The following is a 26919-nucleotide window of genomic DNA, read 5'->3' as shown; positions in this document are numbered from 1 at the left end:
TAAAGCACGTTTGCACGTGTACGAGCACGAGCGTGCGCACGAGGTAGTGTGAGTACAAACGGGCCTGGAGGGGGGGACAAGGACCCTAAAGCACGGGGCATGGGACGGAGGCACAGTGGGAGGGCGCCCTAAGTGGCTAAAACTGCCAGAAGTACAAGACTTAAGGGCTTTTTTCTTTTCTTTTTTTTTAAAGGTGCAAAATTGGGGAAACATGGTTTATGAAAGGGGTTGTTTATTTATTTTTTTTAATAACCCACACTTATTAGTTTATTTGACCACAGAGCAGTGGTTGGTCTAAGGTCGGGTAACTCCACAGCCCTGTCAGATGAACTAACATACACCATCAATTCCTGATGTATCCGCCAAATTTCACATCATTCATTATATAAAAGTGAATGTTGTTAACTTTGTCATAAAACTGTCAATATTTAGGTTGGTTTGGGCAGCAAAGGAAAGCTGGTCTCAAGAGTTTACAGGTCTCGGAGAAGATTGTACGGTTTTATTAAACTAACTACATTAATCTAATAACTCCCACCGTAAAGGGGGCGTTAGACCGGTGAAACAGTGTCACACTCAGACTCAGACATCTGTTAACTGTCTTCCACTTGTTTATTTGCATAAGCTTTCCTTTACACACATGCTAGGCTAACTAGCACTTGAACAGTAGCCGTGCCGTTCGCCAGGCAATCAACTGAAATGACACAAAATAAAACAATATTAATGACACGGACGTGTTATCTACTGTATAATCCTCATACACGAACGTGCTTATAATATTCAACATAAGGTGGAATCACATTACGTCTCTTAACTCAGCAGCTCAGCTTCACCAGTCAAAACAACAGCATGAAGACAGAAAACAGGGGTCCGCCCCACATGACCTAAAGAGGGGGGTCGCTACCACAAGAGGTCGCTGTGACGTTACAACAACTGTGGGATAACTCCACAGAGATTAAGGGCGATTTTCGGAGCGCACATCTATTGCTGTGCTCTATGGACACAGGGTGATATTTCTATCGCATCAAACCACTTCTCTAATCTCTCCCCAAGTCTCGCCGTTGCGTATTCTGACGTGTGACGACACGACGTGCGCGTGACCCACAGCCCACGCGTGACGCACAGCCCACGCGTGACGCACAGCCCACGCGTGACGCACAGCCCACGCGTGACGCACAGCCTACGCGTGACCGGAAACTGAAAAGATAGTTGTAGTGGGAGGGGCCACAACATGGAGCCGAGCGATGTTAAATCTCTCAAACTTAATCTGTTTAAGGAAAGATCACCAACAGATAAACTTGTTAAACAACTTGGACCACATCAGCGCCATGTTACAGTTGTCATGACAACCAGTAAGAGAGTAAAAGAATAGGATTGATCGCTTTAAAAGGTTGTGATGCTCAGGAAGTGTCTTTACTTTCCTCCTCCTCCAAATCAAAATAACAGAATAAATACTGGAGCAAACGAACTAAAGGCACCTGTATGAATAATATATATATATACAGTATATGACAGAGGGAGGTATATCATTGAAAATTCAGTAAAATCATTTGCAACATCAAATATGGAAACCTCTAAAAGAAAAAGTATGTTCAGTTATGTTTCACTTCAGCAACAACTTGTCAATCATTATCCTGAAACAATGTTTTTGAGGTTATAGACAGGAACCAAATAGTCGAGTTGCACCGATCCGGGTCGGCTCTGATATTGAGTAATTAGCTGGATCAGAAAGCGGATGAATGCAGCTGATCCAGTCACTTCTTTTTTATTAATATCACACACAGAAATACAGCTACAGCCATCTGGTCACTCCAATATGTTTGCAACACATTAGGGTTTTATGTTACATTTTAAAATATCTGTTTGCACTTTACATGGAAGTGTTATTTATGTTGCTGCTAAAGTAATTGATAGATGGTAAATGGACTTGTTCTTATAAAGCGCCTTTCTAGTCTCCTGTCTACTCAAGACGCTTTAACAGTGTCTGTCACATTCACACTGATGGCAGTGGACATCTACAGACCATCTAATCTAACCATTCACACCACATTTACACACCCATGCGCAGCACGAGGAGCAATTCGGGGTTCAGTGTCTTGCCCAAGGACACTTCGACATGTGGACCGGGGGAGGTGGGGATCAAGCCACCAATCTCTCGAATGGAGGACGACCCACTCTGCCACTGAGCCACAGTCGCCCCTTTGCAAAGTACACTTTGCTATAAATATTGCTATAAATAATATAAAGTACATTTATATGTGTGTTCATTTATTACCTTTTTTTTTTTAAATAAGGCTAAATGTCAAGCTCAATGCCTTCTCCCACCTGGACAGGTATACGCTTCATTCATGGATCGTGCATCTTAAACCAAACAGGGACAACATGAACTGTGTGTGTGTGTGTGTGTGTGTGTGTGTGTGTAGATTATATTGACACACACTCTTCTCACTGTTTCTTTCCAGAACAATTATATTTCACTCAGATTAAGTCCGCTTTATGTGACACAACCCCCCCTGAAGTGACTTCCACCAGCCGCCCCTGTAAAGGTCCAGTACTCACCAACACCTCCTTGTAGCTGTAACCCGGCCATAGAGAGGTTCCTGCGGTCACCTCCTCCGCACATCCCGCACCAATGTCGCGGGGAGAAGTCCTCATGTCCGTGTGTGTTGTGACGCGGTCTGGTTCTCTGCCACCGAGCTAACGGCTAACGGCTAGCTAACGGCTAATGTCGGAGCTAGCGACTAAAACCACGGAAACTCCGCTGTTACGGCTCGGGAAAGAACTTAACCGTCGTGTAAACTACACACACTGGACTGAGATACGTGGAAAGAGTCTATGGACGGTTAAGTTTCTCTGGAAAGTCCGATATCTGGTCCAACTTCAAGTCCCGGTCTCCAAACACTTCCGTCTTTCACTGCTGAGGAAAAACCCGCCAATTCTCCGCTGCCCCGGGGGATTCTGGGAAAATTTCTCCCTCGGAAATACGTTATTTTTTTTATTTATTTTTTTTTATTTAAAGGTAAAAAATTCGCTTTTTAATTTTAGAGACCATAAAATATTTTTTAACAATATAATACATGAATTTCAGAATAAATATACGAGCAGTATTAATTTAAACATGACAACAGCAAAAACAGGAAAACAGAGCATTCTGGGAAATGCAGTCCTACTCTACTCTGCCATGTAAAAGGAGAATCTGCATATTTTTACCATCACTAAGATGAAGGAAACACAGTAAAATGAACAATGAGTGTTTTTACCCATTTAGAGCCCCACATGAGCTAACATTAGCATAATAGACAAACAACATGTACATGTATGTTCAATGTTTAATAAAATGCCATTTTATTATTATCTCATCTCATCTCATCTTCATCCGCTTATCCGGGGTTGGGTCTCGGGGGCAGCAGCTTTGGCAGGGGACCCCAAACTTCCCTTTCCCGGGCCACATTAACCAGCTCTAACTGGGGGATCCTGAGGCGTTCCCAGGCCAGTGTGGAGATCTAATCTCTCCACCTGGTCCTGGGTCTTCCCCGAGGCCTCCTCCCAGCTGGACGTGCCTGGAACACCTCCCTAGGGAGGCGCCCAGGGTTCATCCTTACCAGATGATCCTGAACCACCTCAACTGGCTCCTTTCAACACAAAGGAGCAGCGGCTCTACTCCGAGTTCCTCACGGATGCTGAACTTCTCCCCCTCTCTCTAAGGGAGACTCCATATGCTGTAAAACCCCAGACTGTTCTGTTTTAAGGGTTGGAGGAAGTCTAAACCCTGAACTTTACAGAGCAACAGGATCTCATGGTGAGGCACATAAATAACACCCACTTTTAATGACTTTCAGTGCAGCATTACTGTACAAAATGCAATTTTACAGAAGCCCCAAGAAATGAATGGAACCGTTACATCATCACAAAATATAACATGTAAATACTAAGTTAAGACATTACTTTAAAAATGTTTATTTACTCTCAGTTGGTCAAATTAATCTTTTATGTTTGGTTATTTATGTCATTGAAAAACAATAAAAGCAGTAAAACACACCATCTTGCACTATGCTGCCACCAAAGAGGTTATAATACTATTATAATAAATATTATTATACATGTATTTTTACTGTTATTATATAATATATACCATTATATTATTAAAACATCTTTGCTGCCACTCATCTGCAGTTGATATTGTGATAATACATTTTATTTATAGGCGCCTTTCTGAGCCCTCAAGGACACCGTACATTTGTTCAAAACAGTGCAACATAAACAATAATAATGGGAGCAAATAAAATGATGAAATCAGGTAAAACAACAACATCACGGTGCAAATGAGAACAGAAGGAAAGGGCAGTTCTGAACAGGAGGGATTTCAGTTTGGATTTGAAATGTGTGACCATGACTGTGGCCGCAGGGAGGCGCTGTGGTGCAGCGGTGAATTCACCTGTGTTGGTAATGGGGTCTGACTTTGATTGGTCCGTGTGCGTAAAACACCTCCATGCCCCTCTCTGTTTTGGTTCGTCGTGGCACAGCAGCGCAGTCTCGTGCAGCTGTCTGTGCGGGGCAGTTGGACTTTTCCAGTCTGGAGCTGAAACTTGGATTTGATGGGAAACTGTTGCTCTGCTCTCCACTGTGCGTAAAGTGAGCGTTCAATACATCCAAACCCCTCTGCATCATGTCCGGCAGCGTTTTGGTGAAAGCCCTGGAGGACCTGAGCTTGGATCCGGGCTATGTGACCGGGGACCCCTGCCCGTCCCTCAGCCTGTCCTCCTCCGGCAGGTCGAGGCAGTCCCAGCGGCACTCGAGCACTCCTCCGCGGGGCGCCTGGTGGCAGCACGCCGGCTCTCTGTACAGCAGGAACGGCAGCTGGGACACGGTGAACACGCTGCCGGAGGACGCGGCGGACATCCTGGCCAAGTGTCCCTGCCTGCCCGACGTGGAGGAGTATCCGTGGACCGAGCAGGAGCTGCGGGAAGTCGTGCGTAAAGTCGCCGGTTCGGATGGGTCGTTCACCGGAGAGGCTGTCCACCGGCTGTCCAGTCTGCTCCGGAGGGCTTTGGTGCGGATCTCCCGGGAGGTGCAGCGGTTGAGTGAGCTCCACAGGCGCTGCACACGCCTGGAGGTGCAGAGCGCGGCGAGGCTGGTGCTGAGCTGGGGTCTGGCCGAGAAGTGCATCTCCTCCGCGGTGAAGGCCGTGTCCCTGCACTGCATGAGCTCGGGGGACACCGCGCGTCAGCGGGGCAAGTCCGCGCGGTGCGGGCTGACGCTCTCCGTGGGCCGGTTCTTCCGGTGGATGGTGGAAACACGCGTGTCGGTGCGTTTGCACGAGTACGCCGCGGTCTGCCTGACAGCCTGCGTGGAGAGTTTGATGGAGGAGGTGATCGCACGAGCGCTGCAGGCGGCGAGGCTGACCGAGGAGGAGGAGCAGGGCGGCGGGGTCACCTCGGGCCCGGTGACCGCGGAGCTGCTGGAGGGAGCCGTCAACAACGACGCGGAGCTGTGGGGGCTGCTGCAGGTCTACGAGCATCTCATCTGTGGCAAAAACGCCAATGGTGAGTCCAAGTACAGCATGACAACACTCCCTTTACCTGCATACAATCTGTTCTTTTCATAAGTTTATGGTGAAGAAATGAAATGAATAGAAACATAACGGGTTCCACCTGCAGACAGTGTGTTTACTAATGGGACAGATGCTTTTTGATAAGAAGCAGATTAAACATATTAAATATTCTGTTCCAGCTTCTTGAACATGAAGGATGGGATTTAAAGTTAAACATCAGTCGGTTCTGAACTGTTGGTCAAGCAGAACACACAGTTTAAAGACTTCTGGGTCCTGAGATCACAATAGAGAAGAAATAAACATGTTTAACATCTTCGGATCAGGTCTCAGGGGCAGCAGCTCCAGCAGGGGACCCCAAACTTCCCTTTCCCGGGCCACATTAACCAGCTCTAACTGGGGGATCCTGAGGCGTTCCCAGGCCAGTGTGGAGATCTAATCTCTCCACCTGGTCCTGGGTCTTCCCTGAGGCCTCCTCCCAGCTGGACGTGCCTGGAACACCTCCCTAGGGAGGCGCTTACTAGATGATCATGTGAGCAACTTCATTCAGATTCTTAGGTTTAGTTTCAGTTGTGAGCAAACGTGTGACACTATGTGTTTCTTTAATCATCTACAGTTTATGGCATGGTTGTGATTTCTGGGGGAAACACAACATCAGACGCACAAACACACGTCACAGGGTAGGGAGGACATGTGTGAAATGTCACATGTTCACCAATGAAAAGAGTCTAAAACGCTCCATCACCCAGAAACACGTGTGTTTTAAACATTTCAAACTGTTTCCAAGAGCGTCCTGGCTGAGACAGGCAGCAGCACAGCCTTACACACACACACACACCAGGGGGACACACACACACAGTAAAACACTTCGCATCCATAACAGCAAACAGTTCAAGTTCAGTTACAATAATAAAAACATCTGCAGCCACATGGTTCTGCCTCCAGCTCATTGTGTGTTAAAGTGCTCTGTAGACTGGTCCAGGCTGAGGGAGCAGCTCTCTTTCCCAGTTCGGTTCTGACCTTTGGGACAAACAGCAAGAACCGATCCAGAGACCCAGGATTGTAAAAGTCCCAACTTTGCTTCACTTACTGTAGAACGAAAGGAAAGAAGGAAGTAAACCTAAGGCTGATAAAGGAGAACATGCAGGCGTCCCAGTCTGTGTGTTAGTAAGGAGCATCCAGCCCGTTCATACCTCAGAGCTCCATCACTCACAGGGTCGAGAGCACGTGAGCTTTGAGACGAGGCTGCGGATGGATGGATGGATGGATGGATGGATGGATGGATGGATGGATGGATGGATGGATGGATGGATGGATGGATGGATGGATGGATGGATGGATGGATGGATGGATGGATGGATGGATGGATGGATGGATGGATGGATGGATGGATGGATGGATGGATGGATGGATGGATGGATGGATGGATGGATGGATGGATGGATGGATGGATAGCTAGATGGATGGATGGATGGATGGATATGGATGGATGGATGGATGGATGGATATGGATAGATGGATGGAAAGATGGATGGATGGATGGATAGATGGATAGATGATTGATAGATAGATGGATGGATAGGCGGATAGATAGATGGATGGATGGATGGATGGATGGATAGATGATTGATAGATAGATGGATGAATGGATGATGGATGGATGGAAGGATAGGATAGAAGGATAGACGGATGGACGGATGGATTGATAGATCGATGATAGATGGATGGGTGGATGGATAGATGGATGGATGGATGGATGGACGATAGATGGATGGATGGATAGATGGATAGATAGACAGATAACTTTATTTATTCTTTTTTAAGGTGCAGATGAAGAGAGAAAGGTGCATTTATAGGGTTTCAGTAATCAGTCACTTGAATGATGTGAGTGTGTTTCCTAAACGTTGCTGTGCAGCGTCGTAGAGTCTGACGGCAGCAGGTCTGTGCCGTTCTTTAAGCAGCGAGGTCGAATGAATGAATATAAACATCAGCGTTGTCCAGTGCAGACAGAGAAGGCAGCATTTGATCCTGAAATAAAATCCCAGTTCCAGTTTGAATCTTTCTACCAGCTGCTGAATAAGACTTTGGTATAAAAGGGACTCATGAGTTAATACACCAGGATATCTGTAATTGGACACACACTTAATCTTCAAACGCTGAGACGAGGGTTGAGGGCAGATTTTGTGGTTTTGTCTTATTGACCCCGCTCTGGGGGAACACCAGGGTAAAGCTGTGTGGGGTTACAGAGCAGCAGAGACTTAACGGTGGATACGAGTGCTCCAGATAAAAGATAATGGATCGTTTCCGTAGGTTTAAGAAGTCTACCAACACCGCGGAGAGAGGGACGGGAAACCCCTCAGACAGGAAACAGGCCGTTCTGTGAATGAGGACACGGGAGAGCCTCTCTGATAAACCTCTGCTCATGTGCTGAACACATGAATGAATGCATTTGTTATAACATACGATTGATGGATTTAATGTAACACTGTGTCAACAACACGCTAAACAAGACGGACCGGAAACCAAAAGTAGACGCTTAACAATATCCTCAAAGCAATTTCAGTCCAAAGCAACTGGACCAAGAGGCTTCATCAGTTCATGTACGCATCTAACCAGGACCAGGACCAGGACCAGGACCAGGTCCAGCCCAGTGTCGCCCTGCTCTAATTGCATCATCATAGATAAACTGAACTTTACTCCAAAGAAATCCTTCCTCCTGATTCTGTTTTGGGACATATTTATGAAACGATTGCACAGTCAAATCACTTCACACTTCCTCCTTATCGACCCAGGACTCCGCCCCCGTACCACCCCCGTACGACCCCGAGCAGCAGAGAAGGGGCACATTTATGGACGCCCGACAAACAACGCATAGCTCTTCATCGTGCTGCATCATAACCATAAGTTTCCAAATGAAGTTAAGGGAAGTAAAAGCACTGTATTGTCTTCTGAGACGTATTGGAGTAGAAATATAAAGCAGGTTAACATGGAAATACTCAAGTCAAGTACCTCAGTACTTTACTTTAGTAGAGTTTTCTTCCACCTCTGAATATTGGAGACAATTTTGAGTATTTCTGAACCACAACGACGTAAATGAACGTAACACAGAAGCTGTTTGAGTGACTGTGAACACGGACTCTCTACCGTGAACATGGCAAAGGCAGTGTGTCTCTCTGCCTCTGCCCCACTGCATGCTGGGATATCGAGTAGGCCTGAAACCCCCTCTCCCATGAGAAGGAGCAGGAAGGAGCGGGTGCGGTAAACGAGCGGGTGTTGTTAGCCTCTGACCCACGCAGGCGACACAAAAGAGCTCTGATTCCCGCTCAGGCTGCAGGGGCACGAGGTTCACCGCCCCAAGTGCCGTCTGCTCGCTAAACAAACAGCCGCCGCAGCTTCTGTCCACACGGGAGGGGCGGCCTGCCACAAACACTCACACCACACACACACCACACCCCACACACACACACACACACACACACACACACACACACACACACACACACACACACACACACACACACACACACACACACACACACACACACACACACACACACACACACACACACACACACACACACACACACACACACACACACACACACACACACACACACACACACTCTGGTACCTCGTTCAGGCTTTAATGACGACATTGTTCGAGGACCAAACGGCCAAATTGTTCCGTCTGCTCTGATGATAAACGTAAATCCCGGCGGTGAAACGTGAGGAAATGCAGAGTTCCTGCGGAGAGTGTCTAAACACACGCAGCCTGTAATGTCATCATCCTCCTCCGATCACCGCAGGCAGAAGATTTATACCGTAGCATCCGCACAGTCGTGTCTGCGCGGATCAGATTTATTACTCCGGTGACTTTCACTGACCTTTAGTTCTCCTGCTGCTTCAATAGTCTCTGTTCCCTCACAGTTAACATCTCCTGTATTAAACATTTGATGTTTCCAACATTGTTATTAACTAATGTTAAAAATGTTAAATAGTGACTGTGACAATTTCCCAGATGAGTCCAATGCAACGTCTTCAGAGTGTTGTTATATTGGAGCAGCCGTTCAAAACACAGAGATATTAATGCACACTAATTTTCCACCAACGGCGACATAGTGTAATGGTGGTTAGCACTGTCGACTCACAGCGACAGGGTTCCCGGTTTGAATCCGGGCTGGGGCCCTTCTGTGTGGAGTTTGCATGTTGTCCCCGTGTCTGCGTGGGTTTTCTCCGGGTTCTCCGGTTTCCTCCCACAGTCCAAAGACGTGCAGGTGTTCGGTTCATTGATGACTCTAAATCACCCGTAGGTGTGAATGGTTGTCTGTCTCTGTTCGTCTCTATGTGTCCTGTGATAGACTGGCGTCCTGTCCAGGGTGGACCCCGCCTCACGCCCGATGTCAGCTGGGATCGGCTCCAGCCCCCCGAGACCCCGACAGGGACAAGAGGCTGAAGATGAATGAATGAAATGGACGTGTATCAAACACACCGTAGGTCGCTGGGGTGTGTTGCCCGTCAGAGGGACTCACTGACACACTAATTCTCTTTAGCAGCCACTTTAACATCAGGGGTGTAAATAGTCTGCGGTGGTTAGTTTGTCAGCTCTGTGTCGATCCTCAGACTGGTGCAGCTCAGGCTCAAGAGAGGAAGTGGAGAGAAACAGCTGGAGAAAGAGTCTGATACTCTGATACTGAGTCCGATTACAGAGATGGAGCGGAGAGCAGGGAGTAATCCAACCCTCACATAACGATATCTCCATCTGGCCTGTATGCAAAACTGTAAAACAGGAGGAAGAATTGGTTTTCGGGGCCTGGCTGCGCTGTTTTCTCATGCTAACACAACCACTCAGAGTTCTTATGGTAGGACAGAAGCAACAGGAGCGTTTGATGATGATGATGATGAGGATGATGATGATGAGGAGACAATCAGGATTGATCAGAGGTTGACGACTCTCCACTTAGCCTCTGTGATGAACGGCTGTGATTAAGCACCAGGCGTCTCTGTGACAGGAGGGACATGAGCGTCTCTCAGGAGGTCTGTTCGGGTGTTTGAACGAGACGCAATCAGGCGTCGCCTCATCACCGCCGACCCCCGGCTCTGTGTCCACGTCTGTAAAGCCTTGTGTCCACTGAGCCGGCAGCATCCGTCCACACCGGCCCCAGACATGCGGCCCGCGGGTTTTAACCAGATTACGCTACCAAAACAAAGTCTTCCCGCCAATTTTTGGAGTGAACATGACTGTGTGTCAAGAGTTGATTCGCTCCAGCCCGACTGAGAGCTGCAGAACAACTCGTGGTTTGAATCCCGTCGTTGTTTCTGTTTGAGATGAGAGCGTTAGAGCTGTCACACTGTCCTTCCGTACCGCGACCCGGGCTTTAGGGTACTTGTCCCCCCTCCCTCTCCCCCCGCGCCCCAGCCCCGTTTGTACTCACACTGCCAGGGCCGGCCAATGCTTCTTGCTGTCCATACGCCATCACGCCGTAACACGTCACACGCATTGATCGCGTGTGTGTGGCTTTGTTTCCAGATCTTTCCGTAGACCTCTGAGTTTTTGTGCGTCTTGTCGACTGTTTTTGAATATTTTCATCCGACCAAATCTGCAGTAAACACTCCACCTCCGCATCACACCAACGTGAACCTTTCACCGCCATTGTTGTTGTTGTTAAATGTCCGCGCATGGTCCGTCCTTCTATTTACATGTCCGAACAGGCGGACATAACGCTACTGCCGTAGGGCTCGTGCTCGTGCTCGTACACGTGCGCACGCTCGTGCTCGTACATGTGCAAACGGCTCCGCTAAAGCCCACCTCTTTCAAGCGGGCCGTGGACGGTCCGCTGGCCGCAGTTGAGCGTGGAGCGGGTCTTCTCACACTGCTTAAAGGTACTAGGCTTTAGCTGAAAAACCGGTTTTGGCCGCGGCCAAAAGGACAGTGTGAGTAGGCTCTAACACTGTGACAGGGCTCGACAGTAGCAGTTACCAATTTGAGAACTGTTACTCATATAAACTATCACTAGTTTAATAAACTATACAATGTGTAGCTGTATCTCAGCTGCTATTGCCACGACTCATCATTGATCATGTTTGCCACCATAATTATTATCATTTTCATATTCTGCCATCTCAGCTGTGCTTGTTTCTACTATTCTGTTGTATTAACTGCCTTAACATATACGTTATATTCACATTACTATAAATATTATTATAGTTACTGTTACGCTTTGCTTGCATCTCTGGAAGTGTGTCTTTTCTCTCTCTTTCTCTCCTTCTCTTCCTCTCTCTGGTTGTTTGCATCTCTGGGACTGTCTCTCTGTCCGTCTTTGTCTCTGTCTCTGTCCATCTGTCCGTCTTTTCTCTCTCTCTCTCTCCTTCTCTTCCTCTCTCTGGTGCAGACAGATGTGCGTCCTCCACAGAGCTGGGTCTGTCTGACGTTCCTGTCTGTTATAGTGAAGGTTTTCAACGCCACCGTACTCTACGGGGGAATTGTTGGGTCTCTGTAAATCATAAATAAGTCATAGAGTGTGGTCTTTACCTACTCTGTAAAGTGTCCTGAGATAACTTTGTCATGATCCGACATTATAATTAAAATTGAATTGAATTGAGATATTGGTAAAGATTTCTGTGCCACGTTTTAACATGTGAATAATAGAGAAAATGCCCACTCCAACATACATGTTTGCTGCATTAGTGATGCTGAAATATTGCCGTTACAGTCAGAAGTGAAACCAGACGTGTGTTGGTGCGTTTACTCTCAGTTGGGTCATTTTTTAAAATATGAAGGACCGAATGAGTAGGGAATGAGTTCTTACCCCAAGTGAAGGAGTTCAAGGACCTCGGGATCTTGTTCACGAGTGAGGGGACGATGGAGCGTGAGTTTGGCCGGAGAATCGGAGCAGCGGGGGCGGAGCTGCAGTCGCTCTACCGCACCGTTGTGACCAAAAGAGAGCTGAGGAAGACAAAGCTCTGGATCTACCCTCAGTCCTGGTTCCTACCCTCACCTGTGGTCATGAAAGCTGGGTCAGGACCCAAAGAACCAGGTCCAGGTCCAAGCGTCTGAAATGAGTTTCCTCAGGAGGGGGTCTGGAGTCTCCCTTAGAGAGAGGGGGAGAAGTTCAGCATCCGTGAGGAACTCGGAGTAGAGCCGCTGCTCCTTTGTGTTGAAAGGAGCCAGTTGAGGTGGTTCAGGATCATCTGGTCTGGATGAACCCTGGGCGCCTCCCTAGGGAGGTGTTCCAGGCACGTCCAGCTGGGAGGAGGCCTCGGGGAAGACCCAGGACCAGGTGGAGAGATTAGATCTCCACACTGGCCTGGGAACGCCTCAGGATCCCCCAGTTAGAGCTGGTTAATGTGGCCCGGGAAAGGGAAGTTTGGGGTCCCCTGCTAAAGCTGCTGCCCCCGAGACCTGATCCAGGATAAGAGACTGAAGATGAGATGAGATGAGAGAGATGAAGGACCGAGAATAGAACCCTGAGGAACGCCACACGTAATGATTAACGATTAACAATGAACTACATTAGTCACAACTACCTTATAAGATCAAAATAGTCAGCTTGTTGTTGAGCTCTGCTGCCCCCGCGTGGCTAAAAACATCAAAGCACGCAGCTTTAACCAAAATAGAAAATATAAAGGATCGAGAATAGAACCCTGAGGAACGCCACACCTTAGGATTAACGGTAACAATGAACTGTTTGCTAGCATGTGAGTCATTGCACATTGTGATTAAAATGCGTTGAAAATGCCCAGTTTAGCTGTTTTTGTGCACATTTTACTGCTGCTGTCTCACATGGATGTATCCAGCCAGCTTGTGTTTTTATAAATCAGATTAACTTGATAAACCAGCAACAATCAAACCTTTCTTACGTCATGTTTCGCAGAGCTTTGGCTTTACGGCTCCGCAGAGCTCAGTCTATGTACGACATGTCGGGTTGGATCTTGATTAGGACTCTGTTTGCTCTTTTGGACTCAACTTAGACACTGCTGAGGTGGTCCTGACCTCACACACACACACACACACACACACACGCACGCCCGCACAGGCACACGCACACACACCTTGTCCCCTCTGTGCTTCTGTTGTCCGAGCCAAACACTTGTGGCATTATTCCACGCGGCAGAAAAGAGCTGTTGTGTTCAAGCATCGTGACTGTGCCTCTGTTTTCATTTGGGACACACACACACACACACACACACACACACACACACACACACACACACACACACACACACACACACACACACACACACACACACACACACACACACACACACACACACACACACACACACACACACACACACACACACACACACACACACACACACACACACACACACACACACACACACACACACACACACACACACACACACACACACACACACACACACACACACCTCCAGTACACACACTCTCTGCGATGCGGTTGCAGACTTCTGTTTTTATTCAGCCACACGTACACACTAGGAGAGAGTCGAGGGAAATGACTTAATCACTCCTGATTCTGGATGTAAGCAGGGCGGTGTGTGTGTGTGTGTGTGTGTGTGTGTGTGTGTGTGTGTGTGTGTGTGTGTGTGTGTGTGTGTGTGTGTGTGTGTGTGTGTGTGTGTGATGAGAGAACAGTGATTCGTGCAGACTGGTCTCCTGTTGTGTACCCATGAATAGATGCTTGTCCACTCTCCTGCCTGTAAACACAGCAGGGTAATCAGCACCAATTATCTGCCACACTCACTTCGTTCTTCCAGCGGAGACCCGACTGCGACAAAGCCGAGGTGTGTTTTCCAGGTCAGAGCGATGAATTTGTCCGATCGTTAGTCGCTCCTGCGCTGAACACAGTTGGCCTTCACCTCATCCTCAGAGGCGTTGGATCGGGCCGGGGTTAGGGCTGCAGGAGGCTTCAGCGTTTGGCAGATCGGTCTCACTGACGCTGTTCCTATTGTGTGGAGTCAGCAAATACACACTCAACAGCACACAATGGACAGGGATCTCATCTGTGTGTGTGTGTGTGTGTGAGTGTGAGTGTGTGAGTGTGAGTGTGAGTGTGTGTGTGTGTAGTCCAAATTCTGCACATGTTTTCTTTAACAGTTCACGTAATGATCAGAGGCTCTCTATGATTATGAACGTTTCCATGCACACAGGAAAGTCACTGCAGCAAAGGATCATGGGACATTAAAGTGTCATTCTGGCACAAATCATCCAATGGTCTTTTTTCAGCACTTTACATTCATCAAATAAGCCATCGGGACAGTTTGACAACTATTAACAGAGAAATCCTGGTGAGATGCTAACAGTCGGACATGGCTAACAGTGATTAGCTCGGGGCAGCACGGTGAAGGCATTCAAAGGTCTTTTTTAACCACTAATGCTGCTGAAAATAACAGCAAACCTCTGCAGCAGCATGAGAAGAGTCCCTACACACACAACAAAGCAGCAACAGCGTAGTTAGTGAAGCCAGAGTTCATTAAGGGCACACTCCCACTGTGCCTCCGTCCCGTGCCCCGTGCTTTAGGGTCCTTGTCCCCCCCTCCAGGCCCGTTTGTACTCACACTACCTGGGCCTCGGAGAATGCTTCTTGCTGCCTATACGTCATCACGCCGTAACACGTCACACACATTGATGACGTCATGGCGATGCGTGGCTTTGTTTCCAGATCTTTCCGTAGACCTCAGAGTTTTTGTGCGTCTTGTCGACTGTTTTTGAATCTTTTCATCGACCAAATCTGCAGTAAACACTCCACCTCCGCATCACACCAACGTGAACCTTTCACCGCCATTGTTTGAAATGTCCGCGCATGGTCCCTCCTTCTTTTTTCTACGTCCCAACAGGCGCACAGGAAATGACCTCAGAACCGCCGTAGGCCTCGTGCTCGTGCAAACGTGCTTTACTAAAGCCCACCTCTCCCAAACGGGGCGTGTACGGCCAGCTGGCCACAGTTAGATGCAGAGCGGTTGCACTCACACTGGTCAAACGCACTAGGCTCTACCCGAAAAACCTATTTTGGCCCGGTGCGGAAGGACAGTGTGAGTGCGCCCTCAAAGAGTGTTTTAAAGACTTACCTACTGGCCCCTGTACCAGCTCCTCTCATAGTAAAGTCCATTACAGTGGAAGGAGCCCATTGGTGCTTTGTTGTGTGTGTAGGGACTCTTCTCATGCTGCTGCAGAGGTTTGCTGTTATTTTCAGCAGCATTAGTGGTTAAAAAAGACCTTTGAATGCCTTCACCGTGCTGCCCCGAGCTAATCACTGTTAGCCACGAGTGGCTGTTAGCGACTCTCCTGGATTTCTCCCTTAGTAGTTGTTACACGAAAAAAAGTGTGTATTTGATGTATGTAAGAAAAACACCGTGGGATGATTTTACCTTAAGATGCAAAGTGTGTGTGTGAGAAACGTCACCATCGTCGTGCGTTTGTGTGTTTCCAGGCGAGCTGTCGCTGCCGGCTCATGTCAGCCCGTACACAAAGGTTCCAGAGGGTTCGATGGAGAGCAGGGAGGACGCCTACATCCAGCTGGAGCTGCGGACGCTGGAACAGGCTCTGCTCGCCACCTGTGTGGGCAGCATCGCAGAGCTCAGTAAGTGTGTGTGTGTGCGCGTGTGTGTGTGTGTCACTGCAGCCACAGTCAGCTCCTGTGTCTTGTGTGTTTGTTTAAACGGTGAGCGGCGGCGGGCTCCTGGGACAGATCGTTAGCGGCCGCCGGCTCCCCCTCGGTTACATAACAAACCCGTGGCTTGTATCCAGAAAACAAGGGCACCTTCACACCCCGCAGGCCACCGTAGCTCATTATCTGGAGAGAACATAACGTCAGTCAGTAACTTCACTGTTCGGGGAACTCTACGGGCCCTCCGCTGACATGTTCATGTGACAAAACACTTCACTTTAGTTCACCCTAAGTTAGAGGCCTTCATTTACAATATCACAGCTGTTTGCGGTGAAACGACGGGGGAGGGGCCCGTGTGATTTGAGTAATGAACGCTCTAAAAGCAACAAAATAAAAATAAAGCACCGCACACTGAAAAGGCTTGTGTTCATGTTCATTAAGTTACGTCGCTCCGTCTGAACACACGCAGAGCTGCAGGCCCAGGCGGGAATGAGGACTGAGATGCGGAGGTTCGCGGATCAAACTTGTGTTTATCCTTAAAAAATCCAAAACGTGACGCAAAGAGCCAATAAAACACAGAGCAAAGTCGCTCCGAACAGGAGGAAAAACAAACCAAAAGAGCATTCAGAAAAGGGTTAAACTTACTATGACAAAAAACAGGAAGTACAGACACCTGAGCGAGGAAACAAAGATCTCTGTGACGTGAACAAGGCTGTGGAAACACGCTGGAAACATTCAACGTGACGTACGAAATACTCTGGCAACGAGTCAGGGGAAGACACGGACTATACACACATGAAGGGAGGAAGACACAGACTATATACACATGAAGGGAGGGGAAGACACGGACTATATACACATGAAGGGAGGGGAAGACACAGACTATATACACATGAAGGGAGGGGAAGACACGGACTATATACACATGAAGGGAGGGGAAGACACAGACTATACACACATGAAGGGAAGACACGGACTATATACACATGAAGGGAAGACACGGACTATATACACATGAAGGGAGGGGAAGACACGGACTATATACACATGAAGGGGGGGGAAGACACGGACTATATACACATGAAGGGAGGGGAAGACACGGACTATATACACATGAAGGGAGGGGAAGACACGGACTATATACACATGAAGGGAAGACACGGACTATATACACATGAAGGGAGGGGAAGACACGGACTATATACACATGAAGGGAAGACACGGACTATATACACATGAAGGGAGGGGAAGACACGGGCTATATACACATGAAGGGGGGGGAAGACACGGACTATATACACATGAAGGGAGGGGAAGACACGGACTATATACACATGAAGGGAGGGGAAGACACGGACTATATACACATGAAGGGAGGGGAAGACACGGACTATATACACATGAAGGGAAGACACGGACTATATACACATGAAGGGAGGGGAAGACACAGACTATATACACATGAAGGGAGGGGAAGACACGGACTATATACACATGAAGGGAGGGGAAGACACGGACTATATACACATGAAGGGAGGGGAAGACACGGACTATATACACATGAAGGGAGGGGAAGACACGGACTATATACACATGAAGGGAGGGGAAGACACGGACTATATACACATGAAGGGAGGGGAAGACACGGACTATATACACATGAAGGAGGGGAAGACACGGACTATATACACATGAAGGGAGGGGAAGACACAGACTATATACACATGAAGGGAAGACACAGACTATATACACATGAAGGGAGGGGAAGACAGGGACTATATACACATGAAGGGAGGGGAAGACACGGACTATATACACATGAAGGGAGGGGAAGACACGGACTATATACACATGAAGGGAGGGGGAAGACACAGACTATATACACATGAAGGGGAAGACACAGACTATATACACATGAAGGGAAGACACAGACTATATACACATGAAGGGAGGGGAAGACACAGACTATATACACATGAAGGGAGGGGAAGACACGGACTATATACACATGAAGGGGGGAAGACAAGGACTATATACACATGAAGGGGGGAAGACACGGACTATATACACATGAAGGGAGGGGAAGACACGGACTATACACATGAAGGGAGGGGAAGACAGGGACTATATACACATGAAGGGAGGGGAAGACATGGACTATATACACATGAAGGGAGGGGAAGACAGGGACTATATACACATGAAGGGGAAGACACAGACTATATACACATGAAGGGAGGGGAAGACACGGACTATATACACATGAAGGGAGGGGAAGACACGGACTATATACACATGAAGGGGAAGACACAGACTATATACACATGAAGGGAGGGGAAGACACAGACTATATACACATGAAGGGAAGGGAAGACACGGACTATATACACATGAAGGGAGGGGAAGACAGGGACTATATACACATGAAGGGAGGGGAAGACAGGGACTATATACACATGAAGGGGGGGGAAGACACGGACTATATACACATGAAGGGAGGGGAAGACACGGACTATATACACATGAAGGGAGGGGAAGACACGGACTATATACACATGAAGGGAAGACACGGACTATATACACATGAAGGGAGGGGAAGACACGGACTATATACACATGAAGGGAAGACACGGACTATATACACATGAAGGGAGGGGAAGACACGGACTATATACACATGAAGGGAGGGGAAGACACGGACTATATACACATGAAGGGAAGACACGGACTATATACACATGAAGGGAGGGGAAGACACAGACTATATACACATGAAGGGAAGACACGGACTATACACACATGAAGGGAGGGGAAGACACGGACTATATACACATGAAGGGAAGACACGGACTATATACACATGAAGGGAGGGGAAGACACGGACTATATACACATGAAGGGAAGACACGGACTATATACACATGAAGGGAGGGGAAGACACGGACTATATACACATGAAGGGAGGGGAAGACACGGACTATATACACATGAAGGGAAGACACGGACTATATACACATGAAGGGAGGGGAAGACACGGACTATATACACATGAAGGGAGGGGAAGACACGGACTATATACACATGAAGGGAAGACACGGACTATATACACATGAAGGGAGGGGAAGACACGGACTATATACACATGAAGGGAAGACACGGACTATATACACATGAAGGGAAGACACGGACTATATATACATGAAGGGAGGGGAAGACACAGACTATATACACATGAAGGGAGGGGAAGACACAGACTATATACACATGAAGGGAGGAAGACACAGACTATATACACATGAAGGGAGGGGAAGACACGGACTATATACACATGAAGGGAGGGGAAGACACGGACTATATACACATGAAGGGAGGGGAAGACACGGACTATATACACATGAAGGGAGGGGAAGACACGGACTATATACACATGAAGGGAGGGGAAGACACGGACTATATACACATGAAGGGAGGGGAAGACACAGACTATATACACATGAAGGGAGGGGAAGACACAGACTATATACACATGAAGGGAGGGGAAGACACAGACTATATACACATGAAGGGAAGACACAGACTATATACAAGAGGAAGGACAAGTGACCTGGAACCAGAGGAGAGTTACTTTTCAAAATAAAACAGGAAATTCACACGACAGAAAACCCAAAGACAGGACAGACCTCACCGCGGTGTGACACAACTTCACACAGATAAACGTTCACATTCAGATGTTTGTTTCTTTGTTTCAGACACTTTAAAGCGCGTACGTTTACTGGATTCATGCATCTTCTGTTTCCTAGAGTTCTGCTTATACAGACATATTAATACGAAGAATCCTAATTTAGGGTTTAGTAGTACATCCTGCAAGAAAGTACTACATTTCCAGCCACGTGCATAATCTATTCTTTACTAAATCCTTTGTTTGGTGCCTGACGATAAAGATGTTCTTGGATCCACTGTGTCTCTTAAATCGTCTTATTCTATGATGTGAGAATGATCCCGGAGGCTCCTGTCTTCCCGCAGGTGACCTGGTGTCTCGAGCGATGCACCACATGCAGCGTCTGCGCAGCTCGGGCCCTTCCGTCGGCCCCGCCGCTCGCTCAGCCAATCAGCCATCGGTGTCTTGGGCCGCGGACGCCCTCCGGACGCTCTACTACTTCCTGTCCAACCCACAGATGGAGTCGTTGGAAAATCCCAACCTGGAGCCTCCGACCATGACGCTGAGCAGAGAGAGGTGGGTGTGTGTGTGTGTGTGTGTGTGTGTGTGTGTGAGTCACTGAGGGGAAACCTATCAAGTCTTCTTCACTGTGGAGTCATTTGTTTTTCAAAAGTTGCTAAAAAAAAAAAACACATTTTGGAGCCAGGTGTGCGTTAACAGCGTCATGACCTCCCTGCAGGCCGTTCCTGCTCCTCCCTCCTCTCATGGAGTGGATCAGAGTCGCCGTGGTGCACGCCGAGCATCGACGCAGCCTCTTGGTGGACAGCGATGACGTCAGACAGACAGCCAGGCAGCTCCTCCCTGGTCTGGACTGTGAGCCGCGACAGCTAAAGTAAGAAGCCAGTGAGGCGAGAGAGGCTGAATCCTGGAGCAGAAACAGTCGGGACGAAAACCTTTAGTCTGATTCCATGTTTGCGTCTCTGTTTCCCCGCAGGTCGGAGTGCTGCTTCCAGTCGTTTAGAGGTTTGGACGCAGAAGCAGCTGCAGCCAAGTTCCAGCTGGATCTGGGCTTCAGGATGCTCTCGTGTGGCCGAGCCGATCTGCTCCATCAGGCCTCACGGCTCCTGGGGGCGGAGGGGGTCAACGCCACGGACGACCAGGTGAGAACCAGATCCACCCTGAGGCCGCAGCGTGAATCTCTCCCAGACACCGGATCGTTTAAGGTCTCGGCTTCTTCTGAGCTGTAAGAGGATGTGTTTGTGGTGCAGGGGATGACTCCGCTGATGTACGCTGCTGCAGCCGGGGATGAAGCTCTGGTGCAGATGCTCATTGAGGCCGGAGCTCACCTGGACCTGCAGGTAGGAACACAGCTGCTGACTCAGCAACAGCACGCTCTACCTCACAGCTGGTCCAAGTGCCTGAGATGATGAGTGGGTGTGTGTGTGCGTGTGTGTGTGTGTTCAGGTCCCAGGCTGCTCCTACAGACACCCGTCGGTTCACCCCGGCAGTCGGCGCTGGGTGGCTCTGACGTTCGCTGTGCTGCACGGTCACCTGTCTGTGGCTCAGGTGAGGGCTCTACACGCTCCACATCTCACTTCAATCAGTCACGACTTGAAAATGAACATTTACCTTCAGCTCTGAGAGGTCACGACAAGAACCTTTCATAGGTTTTAAGGTTTTCCTTTTGAAACTATGACCACAACCTTGAAGTCTAATCCTGGCGTAAAATCATCCCAGGGTCTATTTTGGCAGTAACACTCATCAAAGTGTTACAGTTTTTGGCCTGTAACAACTATTAACAGAGAAATCCAGGAGAGTCGCTAACAGCCGGACGTGGCTAATAGTGGTTAGCTCGGGGCAGTACGGTGAAGGCATTCAAAGGTCTTTTTTAACCACTAATGCTGCTGAAAATAACAGCAAACCTCTGCAGCAGCATGAGAAGAGTCCCTACACACAAAACAAAGCACCAATGGGCTCCTTCCACTGTAATGGACTTTACTATGAGAGGAGCTGGTACAGGGGCCAGTAGGTAAGTCTTTAAAACACTCTTTTAATAAACTCTGGCTTCACTCACGACGCTGCTGCTGCTTTGGTTTGTGTGTAGGGACTCTTCTCATTACACAAATAAAAACTGTCTGGACGGCTGACTTGATGGATGTAAGCGCCGTAAAAGACCCTGGGATGATTTTGCGCATGAATTACACTTTAAGGCACATGCTGAGAGAACTGAGACAGTTGTGGGAGTCCCAGTATTTTGGGAGGGACTTGAACCTTTGTGTGCGGGGCCCAGAAGCTCACCTGGTAGAGTGGGCACTTCATATATGGAGGCTAAAAGTCCTCGGGTTTGACTCCGACCTGCAGCCCTTTGCTGCATGTTTCCCTCTCTCTCCCTCCTTCATTTCCTGTCCAGCTGTACTATCAAATAAAAGCATAAGAAGCCAAAGTAACAGTGTGGTGTCTTGGTGCCGGCAGCTGCTGTTGGAGGCCGGAGCAGACGTGGAGGGTGGAGCGCTGCTGGACACTCAGGAGAGCTCAGCCGAGACGCCGCTGCAGCTCGCTGCTGCTGCAGGTACGTCGCGTTTGCAGATAGAAGTTAGCGTGTGTTTGGTCACATTAAGGCCTTCAGAATAAAGCGTAACCTGCACTGCAGTTGAAACACACTAGAGAGAAAATGCACTGGTTTATTGTCGTCTGGGTGGAAGTTTTTTCTCTTCCTTGAATAAATCCAACGTGTTCGATGTTCCCAGGTCACTATGAGATGGTGAGCTTGCTCCTCACTCACGGAGCAGACCCTCTGCTCAAAGTGCATCATGGGAATTCCCTGACATCACCGCTGTATGAGGACATGAACTGCTTTAGCTACGCTGCAGCACATGGTCACAGGTGAGACGCTCGTGCAGCTCTCTACAGGAACAGAGCTGAACCCCAGGATCTCAGTTCCCTTATTCATCTCTGCCGTGTCTGATCCATAACAGAGCAGGAGGAGGGTTTTTTATCGAATATGCATCAAACAACAGAACTCTCTTCTTCTGCAGGAACATCCTGAGGAGGTTGCTGCTGCAGCCCCAGCACAGGAAGGAGGACATCCTCTCCCTGGAGGAGATCCTGGCTGAGGGGGTGGAGGAGGAGGTGGAGTTGGATGAGAAAGCTCCATACTCCCCGAGCCCCGTTCCCAGTCTGTGTAAGGCCAGGATGAAGGCCCTGCAGCAGGCGGCCTACTACAGCGCGGAGCACGGGTACCTGGATGTGACCCTGGAGCTCAGAGACATGGGTGAGCTCCTCACGTCCACCTCACCCGTGCAGCACTTTCCTGTTTGTCGTTCACTGGATTTAGTTGAACATTTTTCCATTTTTCCCTCTGCTCCTGAGCTGCAGGGACATGGAAACCTCTGCTGTGGCCTCAGTGGAGTCGATCTCAACTGACGGAGTAAAACCACAGGTCTTCATACTCTCTCCTTTGTGTCCAGGTGTTCCCTGGAGGCTCCACATCTGGCTGGAGTCTCTCCGCAGAGCGCAGCAGCTGTGTCGGGACAAAGTCGTCGCCTCCCTCCTCGCAGAGTTCGCCTCCATCCGGACGGAGGACTACAGCCCCGAGCTGCTGTCCGCGGGCGTCCCGCTCATGTTCCGCATGATAGAAACCAGCCAGGTACAGCTGAACGCCGTGTCTGCTCCTGCCGCTGAGCTCCTTCAGTGTCTCGTGTTTTCATCCGTCTCCCTGAGGAGGTTTTCTGACACTGGTTTTTGATGCTTCCTTCATCCTGTCGTCTTCTCTGCAGGACTACGTGATCACCAAGCGGCTGGCGTCTGTGTTCTCTCACTGCTACGGCTGCTCTCCCGTTCCTCCCGTCCCGCCGCTGGACGTCGCTCTGTCCACGCAGCTGGGTAACGCATCATCAGCACCACCACCCGTCTGTCTGTCTGTCTGTGTGTGTGTGTGTAAATGTGACGACCAGCTGAAGCTCACACGCTCGCCTCCTCCTCTCCTCCGCAGACATTCACTTCCTGAACAACCAGGAGATGTCGGACGTGACGTTCATGGTGGAGGGGCGCCCGTTCTTCGCTCACCGGGTTCTGCTGATGTCAGCTTCTGAACGGTCGGTTCTCCCGTCCAGCTTATCTCATTAACACCAGAGCTGCTTATCTCATTAACACCAGAGCTGCTAATCTCATTAACACCAGAGCTGCCCCTTTAACCAGTCAAACTGTAGTTTTTAGACGTAAAGAAGGTTGTGCTGCAGAATAAAGATACTAAACCAAGAGCAACTGAGGAAAACAGAAACATGCACAAAGACACGATTATAAATAAATAGCAATAAAAAAAACTAAAAGAGAATAAAACGAACTGTCGTGATTGGCTCAGGACAGTCCTCCTCTCCTTTTTAGTCTCTGTGTTTTTGTCTCCCTCTGTCGGTGTTTCCCTGTATGTGCACCCCTCCCTCTATGTCAAGGGTGTCAAAGTGATCCAGTAAAGAGTCGCTGTGGTTGCAGGTTTTCATTCCAACCAATCAAAAACACACCTGGTCCAACATATCAACTATGTGAAGGCAGTTCAGGTGATTGAATGAGTCGAGTCCGGTGTGTTCTTGATTGGTTGGGATGAGAACCTGCAACCACAGCGACTCTTTACTGGATCACTGTGACACCCATGCTCTACATACCCTGATGTCTCCCTGCGTACCTGTCCTCTTGTGCTCATTCCTCGTGTTTTGCCTTTGTGTTTAAAGCACCTTTTTGTAAATAAGTTTATTAAATTTGTTGATACTGTGCTAATAATACTTCCGTGTCTGCATTTGGGTCCCATCCTCTGTGTATTCTCCGTCACCCCACATGACACTAACCTTAAAATAAAAGGATCAGGAGGAGAATCGACTATTTACATCCATATAAACGTCTTTTTTAGCCTTAGAAACATAAAAAAGCAGAATATTTAAAGCTGTCCTTTTAGTTTGATTCCTCCTTTTACTGTTTTATTTCAGTATTGCTTTTACCTCTTAATAATAATAAGAATAATTAAGTTTTATCGTATTTTGCCTTGAATTTGTTCAGTTGGAGAATAAAGTTCATGTAAATATCTGCGCCAGAGAGAAGAACCCATGGATTCTTCATGACGTACATAAATGAAAGTGTTTTTTATTATTAAGACTTTAAATCTCATTCTCAGAATCACACTGACGTTCAGTTTTGCCCCTTCAGGTTTCGACGGATGCTCTGCGACGCCCCCGACAACATCATCCACGTCAGTCACATGACCTACAGCACCTTCCAGGTAGGACGCACACTCACGCACACTCACGCACACTCACGCACACTCACCTCTGAATTTAAGTTAACGTGAGCGCGGAGGTCTGACAGTGAAGTGTCTCTGTGTGCAGATGATGATGACGTCTCTGTACTGCGGAGGGACAGAAGGACCGAGCGTCTCTCACTCTGACGCCATCCAGGTAAACTCACCTGTGAGCTGCCGTCGTTTCCGCTCCAAGACATGGTCCAAAGTTCGTCTGCGCTCTATTCCAACATGTCTGTTTTCAGGCTGGGGTTGACGATGTTGTGTCTTGTCCTTCCGTAGCTGCTGCCGCTCGCCTCTTTCTTCCAGCTCAGACGTCTGCAGAGGAGCTGTGAGATGAAGCTGTCACAGAGTCTGACCCTGGACAACGCCGTCAACATCTACCACACCGCCAAGGTACAGACGCACACGGGGAACACAGGAGGGGGCGAGCTGCACGCACTCACAGGGTCGTTCACTGTTCTGCGTCCGCTGAAGTGTTCACACTCTCGTCTGTTTCTGCAGCAGCACGGAGCAGCTGACCTCCGCAGCTTCTGTGAAGGGTTCTTCCTGCAGAACATGGACCGGCTGCTGGACCAGGAGGACTTCCACCGCCTGCTGCTGGGCGCCATCCGTCAGCGGCCGCTCTGCACCGAGGGGGGCACCCGGGACCAGGACCAGGACGAACCGGTGCTCCTGGAGGTCCTGGAGGCCACGTTAATCCAGAGACTGTTCAGCCTCCACGTGGTGTGTGGAGAGTAGAGACGCTGGTGCAGCAGCAGCAGCAGCAGCAGCAGCAGAGAGTCTGGTACTTGGAGCAGCAGCCATAAACTCTTTTTCCTTTTTAGCCTTCTTAGTGCAAAAGTTATTTTCTTATTTATTAATATTGACACTGTCACGTGGGCTGACGGAGAACACAAGGGGGATGGGACCCGAATGCAGACGCGGAAATCAGGAGACGGTATTAACAAATTTACAAACTGACACGAGGTATGGACACAAGAGGAACAGGTACACAGGGAGACATCAGGGTGTGTTGAGGGTTTGATCCGGCACCGAGTGAGGCTCAGGCTTAATATACAGAGAGGCAGGTGATCAGTGCCAACGAGAACCACCTGCCAGGAAAACAAACTCAAACCAGGGAAACAGAAAGAGAGCACATACAGGAAAACACAGACAGAGGGAGACAAAAACAACGAAAGGAGAGGAGGATCGTCCTGATCCAGTCACGACAGACACAAGTGAATATTTCTGCAGCTCAGAAGATGATCCAGGGGGGTCAAAGTGATCCAGAACTGGTCAAAAACACACCTGGTCCAACAAATCCACTGTGTGAAGACAGTTCAGGTGATTGCAGGACTCGGGTCAGGTGTGTTGTTGCAGCCACAGCGACTCTTTACTGAACCACTTTGACGCCCGAATGACTTTAAATTCGATGCATTTCTGTCACATTGAGAATTTTTCCTGTAAATCTAATTTTGTTTTCAGTTTCTTTCATGGTGATCATTTTATCTGTGTGTGTTTTTAAAGTATTATTAATATTTATAAGGTTTCACACGTGTTTTATAACTGAGAGGCACATGAGATGTTTTCTTTTCTGTGAAAACAAGTGAAAGACGTTTTGGCAGGTGAATCTTTTTTGTTAGGATTATTTCAAATTGATATACATTTTAAATAATCCTAACAAATACTAACATTTATATATATATATATATATTCATCTGAAACAAGTGAACAAAGTTTGGTCAGGATTGAAAGAAACAGGATCCTTTGTGTGGGTCCTTCAGGATCAAGTGTTTGTTGTTGTGCACCTCGACCTCACGCTCTACATCAAGGGTGTCAAAGTGATCCAGTAAAGAGTCGC

At 48.3% G+C, this 26919-nt stretch overlaps 1 protein-coding gene across 1 annotated transcript; it reads left to right on the top strand.

Annotated features, from left to right (window-relative positions):
• Nucleotides 1–4663: 4663 nt before the first annotated feature.
• LOC310960001 (ankyrin repeat and BTB/POZ domain-containing protein 2-like) lies at nucleotides 4664–25817 on the top strand (the record flags this gene model as incomplete). Its single annotated transcript, XM_083931575.1, has 17 exons — nucleotides 4664–5540; nucleotides 15958–16107; nucleotides 20158–20368; nucleotides 20532–20684; nucleotides 20787–20952; nucleotides 21061–21150; nucleotides 21257–21358; nucleotides 22265–22361; nucleotides 22540–22675; nucleotides 22828–23063; nucleotides 23260–23438; nucleotides 23569–23674; nucleotides 23784–23886; nucleotides 24986–25058; nucleotides 25165–25233; nucleotides 25359–25472; nucleotides 25581–25817. The coding sequence occupies 17 exons, from the start codon at nucleotides 4664–4666 to the stop codon at nucleotides 25815–25817; spliced, it is 3099 nt and encodes a 1032-aa protein (XP_083787701.1).
• Nucleotides 25818–26919: the final 1102 nt, after the last annotated feature.

Source organism: Echiichthys vipera (genome assembly GCF_963691815.1).
Source record: "Echiichthys vipera genome assembly, chromosome: 1".
Lineage (NCBI taxonomy): Eukaryota > Metazoa > Chordata > Actinopteri > Perciformes > Trachinidae > Echiichthys > Echiichthys vipera.
The sequence above is the reverse complement of the archived record's forward strand: the minus strand, read 5'-3'. Positions and strand labels throughout refer to the sequence as shown.